Source organism: Rhinolophus sinicus, chromosome 5 (assembly GCF_057876585.1).
Source record: "Rhinolophus sinicus isolate RSI-liver-muscle chromosome 5, RSI-T2T, whole genome shotgun sequence".
Classification (NCBI taxonomy): Eukaryota; Metazoa; Chordata; class Mammalia; order Chiroptera; family Rhinolophidae; genus Rhinolophus; species Rhinolophus sinicus.
In genome coordinates, this window is record NC_142505.1 from 96,211,160 (window position 1) to 96,224,695 (window position 13,536).

At 34.1% G+C, this 13,536-nt stretch overlaps 1 protein-coding gene across 6 annotated transcripts in view; it reads right to left on the reverse strand.

Annotated features, from left to right (window-relative positions):
• The window catches only part of RNF145 (ring finger protein 145), a 47,514-nt gene that overhangs the window by 5,530 nt on the left and 28,448 nt on the right, over window positions 1-13,536 (reverse strand). For all 6 annotated transcript variants that reach the window (XM_074313855.2, XM_074313856.2, XM_074313857.2 and 3 more), the window contains 4 exons: window positions 12,837-13,072; window positions 10,151-10,326; window positions 6,348-6,488; window positions 3,464-3,646 (listed from right to left, as the gene is read on the reverse strand). In XM_074313855.2, the coding sequence (XP_074169956.1) occupies window positions 3,464-3,646; window positions 6,348-6,488; window positions 10,151-10,326; window positions 12,837-13,072 (736 nt within the window). The remainder of the gene's footprint in view (window positions 1-3,463; window positions 3,647-6,347; window positions 6,489-10,150; window positions 10,327-12,836; window positions 13,073-13,536) is intronic.

The following is a 13,536-nucleotide window of genomic DNA, read 5'->3' on the forward strand; positions in this document are numbered from 1 at the left end:
GACTTCAGGGCAAGTCATATCATAGGCTTGGTCCTTCAAAGCCATCTGACTCAATCTTTTTCTCTTAGTCTCTACATTTAGTCAACTGCCAAATACCATCAATTCTTTTGTTTCTCAATAGTTTGCTTTCAGTTTCATTCCCAGTCCAAGTGCTTTCAAAGTGTGTTCAGCCTTTTGTAGCATTAAACCTTAACAATTTTAACAGTAATTTGTGTTCTTAAGTCACATGCCATCCTCTCCCCATCCACTCCAGCCTGTGATGCAAATCTCTCCTCCCGTGAGTGCAGCATCACCAGGAGGAATGCTCTCTGATGAGCAGGTATATTCATCCTCACGTCAGCTGAGGTTGGGGAAACACTATGAACCACGGCGCTGTAAGAACCACTAGCTAGTCCTCCTCTCCCAGCCCTTGATCTATCCTGGACACTGCCAGGCAGATCAACCTTCCAAAAGCTCCACTAGTGTAAAATTGTCAACACCTTCTCTAAACTTCCTGGCCTGGGATCTAAGGACCTCCACTCCCAATGTTTTGGTCCAAACTTGTCAACATCTGTTCCTCACTATAAGCAAGTATGGTTAGTTAATTAACTGTCCTCCCAGAAAAAAACAAGCCTCCACTCCACTCCACTCTCTTTCTCTAAACCCTTTAAGCTAGCTCAAGTAAACAAGTATATTTATACAGGTACTATAAACCCTTTCTCAAGGAATCACCTACCCTCTCAGAATTCTTAACGCCTGTACCAACCTATCATACACCAAATTGCAATATTATTTCAATTATATAGATATTTATAAATATGTATTTTAAATATTATATATTGTATGCATACGTTATGTATCACATATATTATATATATGTATGTATATATCTGACACACACATAAAAGTCTTATCACCCAAATTTGAACTCCTTGAAAAAAGAATGACTCCTTTATATAGGCCAGATCCTAAGTACAAAGGCTCATTTGAAGTAAATGCCAAATAAAACTTGGAAATTTATTTCTGCTTGGTATTCTTCAAATTAGTTTCCATCTTTCACTACCTTTGCTTATCTATCCACCCAAGTGCAAAGCCCTATGATGTAAGCAGGACAAAAGTTATCATGGTTATTTCACAGGGCAATAGTTACATGTCTAACTTTATTCTTTTAAGACATGCAACAAATCAAAAGATGACTTAGATTTCAGTTTCTGATTCCACTTGAACCCTACTTGTCAATAGTGGAATACACACACTGGAGGAGACCCCTAGATATGGCAAAAAGAGAAGGAACATAATTTTTTCTTTTGTTTACCTCTTCATACATTGTAATATTCTAATAGATCATTCCTTAAATGTACCCCAATTTAAGACAGATTGTATACCAACTTCTAAAAGATAAATAAATATACAAAAGCCCTCCCCAACAAGTGCCTTAAACAGAGCTTTGAAAAATCTTTGTGTGCAATAAAGGGGTGATTTCCCCTTTACAAGTTTACTTATAGAACTATTTACCTTATGTAACCAATTTATAAGCAAATAGATAATGTAGGACCTTATTACCTCCACTGAGGATTAAAAAAAGAAAAAAATAGAGACTTCCATTTCCTGGGTAAATAAAAGCCAAAGTTGGAGTAATTTTTTAACACAATGATCTAGAAAGAAATCAGCATGAGCCCCAAACAGCTTTCCCCACTCTTACAAACAAAATTACAATCTATGTAAACAGAACAGAGAGACTTAAAATTATTATTTAATGATTTCCTATAAAACATGCACAGATTATTTAAAAATAATTATGAGGAAATGTGGATTTCAATCAAAATAGTTTAAAGCTCATGGCTGCAACAAAATTAAGCTGTTTTAATTAAATATCAGCATCTGTAATATGTTCTCAAATCTATGCAAAGCATCTCAAGAAAAAAAAAGAGGAGGAAGGAAATATAACCACACGAAGTTAAGTGCTACACTGTGTGGGACTCTCTATAATTGGTAATTCAGAGAAGGAAGTGAATTATCATTATGGTAAAAATTAAAGCCAGGCACTTTTGGAAAGTGTTTCACATTACTTCTTGCCAAACATTTTTATTATCAGAAGTTAAGGAACAAACGTAAACCTGTCAGCTCTGCTTTGAGATCCAAAACTTTATTTTTTAAAAGAAAGGCAGGCAGGAAGGAATTACTGTGACAGTAGTTATACTATGTTAGGTGATAAATTTTAAATCATTTTCTTCAATAGGGCAATTTACCTTAAAACTTTAAATGTATTTTTCAAAATTAAGCTACCTATTTATATGAAGTAGGTATGTATTTACATACACACACATTTATACACATACACAGAAAAGTACACACATTATATACAGTTTTAAATTTATGTCTAATTTTTGTATTACATACACACAAACATATATATACATAACATCCTTATTTAGGCAGTTAAAATTCAATAAAAATCTTATGGCCATGGAATTTTGTATTTTTTCTTTCTTTTCCAAACTTTCTATAGTATTATATTAATCTTATTAATATATGCTAAGCTGATTACAATAATTATTAATACTAAAGGATAGTGCTAGAGATGACAAAATAGTAATTGTACTTAAATCAAAAACAATCCAATTTAAGTGACTACTAAGTGAGTTCACCATTGAGTTCAACATCGTAAATGCTTCTAAGAACCTTGGAAGTGTTTCTTATCTGGGGATAAAAAGATAAATCTGATGAACTATAATTAAAATGTTGATTTGAAATGTTTTTAAAATCTGCTGTCAAAATTCTATCTCCCAAAAGACTGTCCGCTCCTCATGAAACACGACCAATGAAGCAATTAATGCAGGTATTTCAAATAATCAATAATCAGAGTGTAGGTAGATGCTGGAAAAAAACAGTGGCACTGAATATGAAGCAATTCCTTATTGAATATCCTTATATAAACTACAATAAGCCAAAATAGTATTTTAAAGAACTAAGTAATAGTTGGAGTTTTTCCTTAAGAAAATTTCTATAATATGAGATGAACATAAATCCAGCTATAAATTTTATCTGGTACCATAAGGTGTAAAGAATCCCTATTCTAACCTTAGTAAGTTGCAACTGTCTAAAAGGCTATCCGAGCTGTCTATCTTTACAACTGCCTGACAGTCTTTATTTTTTTCTTTCATTTACATTTCTCTCAATGCTTTCTCTCCGTTAGCATCACACAGAATAAAATTATATATTATTTGCTATATTTACTGGATTAAATTTTAAGCTCTGCATTCTTAATTTTAAAATGTATTAAATTTCTCTGAAGAAGTTGATTTGTAACTACATGGCATTGGATGTGACTTCTAAGTGTAGGAATCTTGAGAGAGGAAAAACAGAAAAGTAAAACATAATACCAATTATTCATCCATTTTTTGCCTCTAAGCATTATCTAAATCTTCAGACAACAAATTCATGTAAAGAATATTACACAAATTTCTTTTAGAAAGTTTCTTACTTGTCTCTCGAGGCTCCCAGCGCCAAAACAATAGGATCTGCAATCTCTAACATAGACTGTAGGATAGAAGCCACCACAATGAAGAGGATAATACTGAGCAGGAATGCTCGGTGAACAACCTGGAGCTCTATCAGACCAGTCTGCACGGCCAGGATTAACAGCGTAACTCCTTCTGTCATGCCCCTAAAAAGCATACGTTTTCAGAAAAACCAACAAACAATAATCAGAATCTCATTTAATTCCAACAGAAAATAATCTAAATGCTTAGACTATCGCTTCTCGGCCTTTTGGCTAAGATCAAGTGTAAATGCTTAGACTGTTGTTACATATTTGTGATCTTTAGATGAAAAATACCTGATCAGAATATTAACTTATCATATAACATCAATGCAATACTATATATAATTATAATATAGCACTACATATGCAAAATATAATAGTTATTATTTTAGCATACAACGAGGAGGAAACAAGCAACTTCTAAAGATAAATAAACAAGTGTTCTAACCAGCCTTTGCTAATGAGCCACATACGGATACTTCTACCATTCTTAGCTAGCCACTGCATTATACATATTTACATCATGAGCTATATTACAATTACAAAAGATAAAATCATAGGTGAACGTCTTCATAATCTTGAAGTAGGAAAGGTCTCTTTAAGCAGACCATAAGATCCAAAAGACATAAAGTCCATAAAAACCAGAGGATACAAATAAAATTTTTTTTTAAATTCAATTTCCATATGGAAACAATATACAAAGCCCTACGACCTTTTATCCTATTGACTTGATTTATAAAGAACTCTCACAAATGAGTGAGAAATGAGCAAAGGATAGGTATACTTTTCAAAACTACAAATTAGCAAATATTTCAAAGTTTGCTGACCTGAGTACTGACAAGGAATGTGAGAAAAAATGGGCAGACTAATGTTGAGATATAAACAGGTAAAACCTTTATGGAGAAAAATTTGCTAATAAATTTAAAGTATATATACCCTTCAAGGCAATAAACTTACTGATGATAATTTACCCTATGGATGCACTGCCCAAGTTAAGATATAGGAATCAGAGAAAACGTAGTGAAAGATGAAACGTGTTCTATGGGGACACAGTCAGCAACATCCACGCTCTTAAAAACGAAAGGACAAGCCGGTATCTTCAACAAATATTAAAAGAGAGACTTAAGAGACGTGTCAACCAATTGCAATATGGGTCTTACTTGGATCTTGAACTGAGCAAACAAAGTGTTTTCAAAAATGCAGATAATTAGGGAAATGTGAACATCAACTGGGTATTTGATGTCAAGGAATTTGTCTGTTACTAGGAGTAAACATTCTATTGTAGTTATGTTTTCTCAAAAGATTTACAGACTGAAATATTTATGGGTAAAATGATATTGTAACTGGGATTTGCTCTGAACAAATGCAGCCAGGGTTATGGAGGAGGGGGCAGTGTCGGTGGGGTTGATAGGGGTACACATGACACGAGACTGGCCCAATTATTGGAGATAGGTGACAGGCACACGGGGGTTCATTTAACTAGTCTCTCAACGTGGTTTGAAATTTTCCTAATTAAGGGTTTAAAAAGAGAGACAGAGATATATAAAGATACTCATAACAGCATTCTTTTTTAACAGCAAAAAGACAACAAAGAGATAAACCCATATTTTGGAATACTATGCTTTCATCACAAAGAATGAGATGTACCTGTATGTGTTGACATTAAAAAACAACAAAAAACTATCGAAATACATTAAGTGAAAAAATAAGGTGCACAACAGTATGTAAAGCATGCAGAAATGAACCAAAAAGTAAATATATATGCTTTTTTTCCCTATAAGAAACTAAAATAATCACAGGGATGTAAAAATAATATTATAATAACTATGTATGTTGTCAGATGAGTGCTAGACTTGCCAGGGTGATCGACTTCCTAAACTATATAAACATCTAATTACTATGTTGTACACCTGAAACTAATATAATATTGTCTGTCAACTGTAATTGATAAAGTTTTTAACATGGGAACAGTGGGAGAATATAAAAAAAGATTTAAATAACCATCTATAGCTGTTACCTTTGGGAAAAGGAAATGGGAAGTAGGGGGAGGAAGTTGTCACTTTTAATTTTGTACTTTGTAAGTAGTATGAATTTTGTGAACTTATATATGAATTATTTTTCTTTCTTGCCCCCGCCCCCCCCCCTTTTTTCTATTACAAGGGTGTTGGCTGGGACTGGCAGGAAGATTATGGAGCACAGGTTTTTTAAAATTTTGTCATAAAGAAAACCTAATTTACACCCCCCCAAAAAAAAATTTCCCCAATTTACAAAGTATTCACCATCTACTAATTCTAAAATATTTCATAAAATTTAAACACTTTAAGAAGAGGTTATATAAATGAAACTCCTATATTAAAATAACAGAAATCATGACATGTTCTACAAGTAGGGTTTCCCAATACCTGATCTTAATGATTTAATAACCACTAGATTATTCTGCATTCCCATTAATGCATCCTTTGAAACTTCGATTTTATACGTAAGGAAGTATCAAATACAGAAATCTGATTTCAATAGGGAACTTCAAATGGGGGGAAAAAAAAGCTATCAAGAAATCTCTTAAATAAATCTAGGAAAAGAAAATGTCCAATATGCAATTATGTGACATAGAATAAAAATACATCTTTTATACATGGGAATTTAATTTTTTTCATAGTATTTTAATCCCAATGTTGCAACCGTTCAAAAAAATAAGAACAAAAACAAAAAACAAAACTCCACAAAATTCCATTTCCTCTAAAATTCATCAACAAAAAAATTTATCATTACTTCAAGTTATATATAAGATTGAAGTTTCTAGAGATCTTCAGAGTAAAGAACTTACCGATTCATGGCAGGATCATTCATGAAAGCTCGATAACCTTGCAAGTAAAACTTGCAGAGTGTCAGAACACCCAAGGCAACGAAAGAAACCGTGAAGACCAAACCCAAAAGAGAGTAAGGAGTGCTGCAGCATTCAGCAATACTAGAAAAAAAGGCAGAAATATTGACAGATAAAAATGTTTTACTTGGAATAGAAACATATGAAGTTTTCAAATAATCACCAAACTTGATCCAATCCCCATTAATTAAAAAACCCGAACCAAAATTTGAGATGAAATCTCCTAACCACTCTAATTTTTAAATCCATTCTTCTTACTGTTATCCTCACCTACATTTTTCTAGCCCTTTGGCGTAAATATTCAGTACACAGCACCATATCTGGAACAAAGTCCTCTTTACTTTTATTCAGCATCTCCTTCAAACGCATCATCTATCTCCTTAACACTCTTAAGGGCTTAAATCTTGTGCAAACCTTAAGAAACATATAATTAACATGATGATAATATTCAAAAGAAATGTGTAGGTGTCCATTGTTCCTTCTGAAATATGCTGGCTGTTCAAATTGTCCAGGCTGTATTGCTAATGTGGTAACTTGCTGAAATTGCCTATGTGACCAAGCTGCTACCAGGCAGGGCCTATGATGACTTTGCAGCCCCCCCACCTCCTCTCGCTACAGTAGCATCTTCCATATTGCTGATGCTTTAAAATTAATTTAATTTAGGTTCAGATAAATGCATTTTATTCTAGGTTATTTCAAAAGGATGTCCAAGAATATAGCCCAAGATCATTTAAAAATAATTTTAATATTGATATTCAACATAAAAGTTTGCTATGAATACCACTTATAAGGAGAACTCCAAGACCTTATACTAAAGCTTAGAAATACTTTCTTTCATATTTTATGGAATTACACTCAATACCTTCACTGAACATATTAGATATTAACTTACTAACAAGCATTTTGCAAATATATATAATACTATGTACCAATAGTTTGGATTTAGCATTCACACAGTATCTAAGAAACGTTCAAACCACTGTATCTTAAGTTTGAGAATCTCAGTGAAAAATATCATTTGTCTGGATGAGGAATTCATTCAGGCGCATCAGTGCCTGCCCTTCGCTGTGTGAGGAGCTCAATGCTCCTGCTACAATCATCCTTCCTACTCAACTGCCTATAAGTTAGTTTTTATGTGAAATATGTGAAAATATCTAATTTTATGGAGACAAATGTACATTATGATGAGAAAAAATGTCTGGTTTTCTGTTAGAAACCAAAATATCTATCGATCACGGTTGATAGCTAAAAGAATAAGTAATTTTATGGCTTTCTTACAAATCTAATTTCTAAAATGTCTGACCTTTTTCTCAGAGAAACCATAATATGTTTAAATAAATTGTCCAGTAATTTAAAAATAGGAAAATCATGGTTGAAAATAATATTAAAAATTTTACTTCACTCTCATTGGGAAATACCTAAAAATTTTACTGAAAGTCCATAATATTCTTGTCTACATATTCAGAGAAATCTTTTACACCCAAACAGCATAATTTAATTACATTTCAAAAGGAGCACATTCTTTTTCTCTTACTTTAGCAGAGAATATGGTACTATTTTTCAAAAGAGAGCATACTAAAGAAAACAAAAGGTTTCAACCCAGCTTTAGGGAAGTAAAAGAGTTTGGAAAATTTATAAAATTTTTCTTCCTGTCTCGCTTCAATGAAATAATTTACTGATTTTAGTTTCTGTTTTATAGCTGCAAAAGAACTTTCTTTCTGTTTCTCAGTTTGTGTGCGCTTTTTGTTCGTTTGTTTAGTCTGGGTATTCTGGTAAACTTGCAATCCTCCGTTCTGTAAATAAATTGTTCTTTGGCAAGGCAACACACAAATATAACCCGGCACAGGAGAGCATCAAGAAGTCAAAGAACACTTACAAAGATGTAAGTTAACCAAAGAACCATATGGGAACTTCTATATTAAAACTCACATTAAAGCATTCTTATTTTAAGAAGGGGCAATCTATCCTATGCATAAAAAAGGAATAGAGAAAAAAATTAGTTTGGCAAGATATCTAAGCTTCATCTAAAAATCTCAATATTATTTCTTCGGTTGTAAACAAGTCCAAATTCATTCACAGCTCATTAACTGTGCTTTATAACGCTGGTAACAAATCTGGTTTAAAACACAACCAACCCCAATCCCACACTTAGGTTATTACCTCATCACAGGATTTCATCTCTTTCTCTTTTAATTACTTTTTGGATTTAAAAATTCTGCATAAAACCTCCACTGTAACATTTACATAAAAGTAAATAGCAGTGAAACTTAATTGGCCATTGAAATGTATCTGATATCAATGTATTGCATGTTTATAGACGCTACTTAATAATTAAAAGTGATACTTTCAGAAAGTACAAAATCTGACTCGGTACCAATAAGTTTATCCTCCTTTTTTTTGTTAAAATAGGTATTGTCACATGACATTTTTATTGATATTGAACTTTGCATAACATTTCCAATCTTAAACAAATAACATGCTCCTTAAGGACCATAAATTTGCCTTAAACTTGTCACTCCCTATACCACTCAGCGAGCAGTGTTCCATCATTTTGGACTGCTGAGAAACAATGGTTCCTTTAAGCAAAATTCAAGACTTTTGTCCACTTACCTATATTTACCTTCCAAGAGTACAGAGTTTCATTCTTGCCTTTTAAAGTGTCATTGGGCCAGGGAATGACAATGTATACCCATGTGCTAGATTCTGAGGGCTTGAGATTCATATTCAGAGTGGAAAAATGACAAATGTGGATCTAGCACAAGCTCATAGCAAAGACATTGAAGTGGAAAAAGGACTCTAATGACTTAAGATATTTTTCTTTTAAACTAAACCTTAAAAACCAAGTCTTACAATAGTTTAGTGGTTGCCAGAGGGTAAGGGGGGTGGGGGTGGGGGGTGGGAGATGAGGGCAAGGAGGATCGAATATATGGTGATGGAAGGAGAACTGACTCTGGGTTATGAACACACAATGGGATTTATAGATGATGTGATACAGAATTGTATACCTGAAATCTATGTAATTTTACTAACAATTGTCACCCCAATAAATTTAATAAAATAAAATTTAAAAAACAAAACAAAAACCAAGTCTTAGAACCCCTTTGGGTTAAACAGTAAAGTACTATGATACACTCATTTCACCAAATATTTGACTCTATCTCAATACTGATGCAAAACATTCAAAATAACAGGGCATAGTGAAAGCACACAGGTAAGTCACAGGGTTTGAACTCAGTTGGGGTTTAAGTGTAAGCGCTGCTTTTCTTAGCAGTATCACCTGGGCAAGTTACTCTTGGTAGTTTCCTCAGCCATAAAACGGTAATGATAATAAAGGCACCTATCTCTCAGGATTGCTGTAAAGATTAAATATGAGGAAAAGTGTGTAGTAGTGTGGCTGGCACATAAATACTCAATAAACAATAGATATTTTTAGTGACATATTTTTCTTTTATTGACCCAATAATTTAACTTGAAATTGAAAAACTATTTTTACAATGTGTTATGTATGTATCGTCTCACAAATCATTTGCCGCACTTTGGTCCATAGTGCAACCAAGTAGACCACATATTAGCACCTCCCTGCGTTGCCAGACCAAGGCAGCCACTGAATGAAAATCCTATCTTAATTAAATATGAAGTACTATAACATGACTGACAGAAGTTAATCTGCAAAACTTACTACTCCTAGATCCAAGTTTTTTCTCTTCCTAAGGTTAGATGTAGTATCATACGCTCTTACTAATTACCTTGTCAGGAAAAGGAAAAGAAGCCTCTCACGTGACGCAGGCTGATCTCTAGTGCTGAAATAGGAGTAAATCTGAAGAGCAAACAGGACAAGCCAGAAAACCATGAAAAGTACAGGGACCACCAGTTGGTTCCACAGGGACATTCCCAAGGCTAGAAGGCCGTATACCTCCACTACCTGAATAAGAAAATAAGATAGGAAAACATCTTGCATAACTTCAATAAACACTTTTGAACATAACAGTTTAATCTAAAGTCCTTAAAAACTGAATTGCTTTTATTAAAAGACTGTTTCAGCTAAATTCCGTCAAAGCTACCTATATACAGTAGATAGCATGTTTTTAAAAACTTACTGATTTTGCATTATTAACGCTTGACACACACTCATCAAATAGCAACAGTAAACTGCCCTAATAGTTCAGGGATGAAGTCACAATAAAGTCACATGCAGAGTAAAATTACATCAAAGGCAGTACCAGGAGACTTGGTAAACTGACTCATATCTAATCAAAATGATCAGGACTAGCATGAATGATGCAGTATTATCTCTTGAGGGACTAGGAAAAAATGAAATGTAAAAGGAAGAATTTTTCAGGGTTTATTTATGTCATAGATGAGAAATAGTTTGATGGGAGACAGAATAATCACTGGAGAAGATTACTCTACTGTAAAGCAAAGATAGTTAGCAAGTTTTCCCCCAGACAAATCAACTCCCCTTGCTTCCATGGTGTATTTATCAAGCAACATTTCTCAGTTTGGTTTGCCAAGTACACTGACACCGGGATAGAAAGGTACACCTAAAAACTTTATTGATCTACCATAAGTCAGTAAATTAGCTTTCCAGTTTAATAAAGCAATCTCTCATGCAAATGAGTCTCATAATCTGAGAACACAGATGTAACCACATTTCTGGAGTTACTAAGCCAGGAACCAGACGCTGGTAACCCCACCGGGTCCCTCCAGGCGGGCTACGTGCTCTAACCTAAGCAATCTTGCTAAAACGCTCAATGTGATACCTGAATGTTGTAATAAACTATAAAGATCTTAAATTAAAAGATATAGGCTTGCAGGTTCCTCTGGTTTCTAATCAGTATCTCTTTCTTGGTAGGTAAAGATCTTTAAATATTAAGTTGAGATACACTGACTTGCAGGTTATTTTAAATTAAATTTTTTTCATCTGTAAATCAAATGTTTTCTAAAATCTAGTCAAGATTAACCTCTTCCCCCAACTAGAAAATACTGGGGGTAAAAGGAAATTGTCCAACTAGTTACAGAAGTATTATTAGCAGCAAACTGATCATTGAGAGGTAGAGCACTTTTCCTCCTTTCTATTCAAGAAACAGATCGCTAAAAAACCTGCCAGTTTTCATTTCTTGCCTATTGAATTCTTTCCAGGTCATGAATTTCATAACCTATAATTTATTTTCAACTACGACACCTAGTGATGCATGAATCTTATGGCAACCAAGAGAGTAATAAACATGACATTGAAAATTGGAGGCTTTGTCTTATGGTGATTAAATAAAGTTAGTATCCCATCGTACTTACTCAATATCTACTGTTTCTTACAAACTAGGATGGCTCACCAAATTGAATTCAAAGAAAAAATGCAAAAAATTAAACTTGTCATTCTTTCTCTGAGTACAACCACAACCCTTCCCCCTGGAAGCAGCTCTTCAGGAAGACAGAAAATAACCTCTTCTTTGGAAGATCTACTTTCAGGAATTGCTCAGCATTGTGTAAGATGAAGAAAGAAGGTAGAATTAGGCTAAGGCCAAGAGCTTAGGAAAATTTTTCTGGGAAATCTGCCCCTGGGGCCACAACAACGAAAAACCCTGCTTCACTTAGGAGTTATCAGTTTGGTCAATCTGAGGGCTTCCTGGACCGTACGGTCATATACACATAGTCAAGAGGTAGGAGGGAAGGCCCATTTCAACAACTCTTCATACCAATGTCAGTTTTAAGCTCTATTTATATAGTATACTGCAACTTATCAATTAAATCAAAGGGAAATATTTATCTCCTGAATATCTATTGTTTGTGTCTGGGAATAATTTGTTTTAGAGCAAAGTCTGAAAAAAGTAGGAGACAGAAGCACATTATATTGGCAAAATCAGTTCAATTACTATATGTAAATGCAATCCATCATATTATCGACCAGAACTATTTTAACTTCTCAGTTTAAAAAAATTAGGCAAACGGGGGAAAAAGCTGCAGTCACGATACGACTATAATCAGGGGGGTAAAACCAGATTTAACCTGTGGGTATTTAATTCTGTATTATATTTGTCTTCGTTAGAATAGTTAACACATACTAAAAACATGGTTTGCCTGGCACTGAACTCATTTAAATCTCCCTATGAGTTAAGTACAACTGCTATTAGCTCCACTATGCAGATAAGCAAACTTAAGTGCCTATCCCCAGGTTACAGCTAGTAAACAGCAGCACCAGAGCACAAACCCCGACTGTCTGCTTCCAGAGACACCACTTCTCTTACTGCCTCTCAATGGAACTTCATAACGAAGAACCTCGCATGCTCCTACTTGGGTTGAAAATAGTGGCTACTTTGACACCGTCAAACAAGACGTTACCATGACCAAGACCATGAAATAAAAGTGAACTAAATCTTTAATACAGTTAATATTTATGTAGAATTTTATCTACCTGTGTGTGGTTGTCAGTCTTACCTGAACCAATTCTCTGTATGCCGACTTAGCAAGATTATAAGGTACTAAAAGATTAGACCCAAGAAAATAGAGAACTTCCAATCCAGTAAAAATCATAGCAAATTTGTTGATGATAACAATTGTCTCCAGAGGAACAAGGCAGAGTCGGGCTAGCAGAGGAAGCATGTGAGCTGAAAAGAGCCAAATCTGCTTCGTTTTCATGACACAAGAGCATAAAGTACACACCACCAATTGACCTAAAATGGGAAGGAGAATGCATTTAATTTTGAGATTTGGTAGCCACAAAATGAAAACAAAAATCGCTGTTGATAAGGATGATGACATGGGTTTTGAAGAAGTCTAATTAAGATCACTTAGATCAAATTTTAACATGTTCTATGAATTTTGAGCTGCAATTCCACAGGACTGAGTTGAAAAAAGCAGCACAAACATCCACTGGTCTTTATTACATTCCAGATGGCATGTATAATACGGAGAAACTTTAAAAATGTCTAAGTCGATATTACAATTCATGTACTACTGTTGTACATATAGCTCCTTTTACAAAGGTGCTCAATATTTAACTCTTCTGGTCTACAGGTGAAAGCACAAAATACAAGACACACAACTACTTGTCCAAGATCATGCTCCAACAAGATTTATTCTGAGGTTTTTGATCTTTAATTGCTTTTACAGGCCCATGCAAGCCTTCCCAAATGAC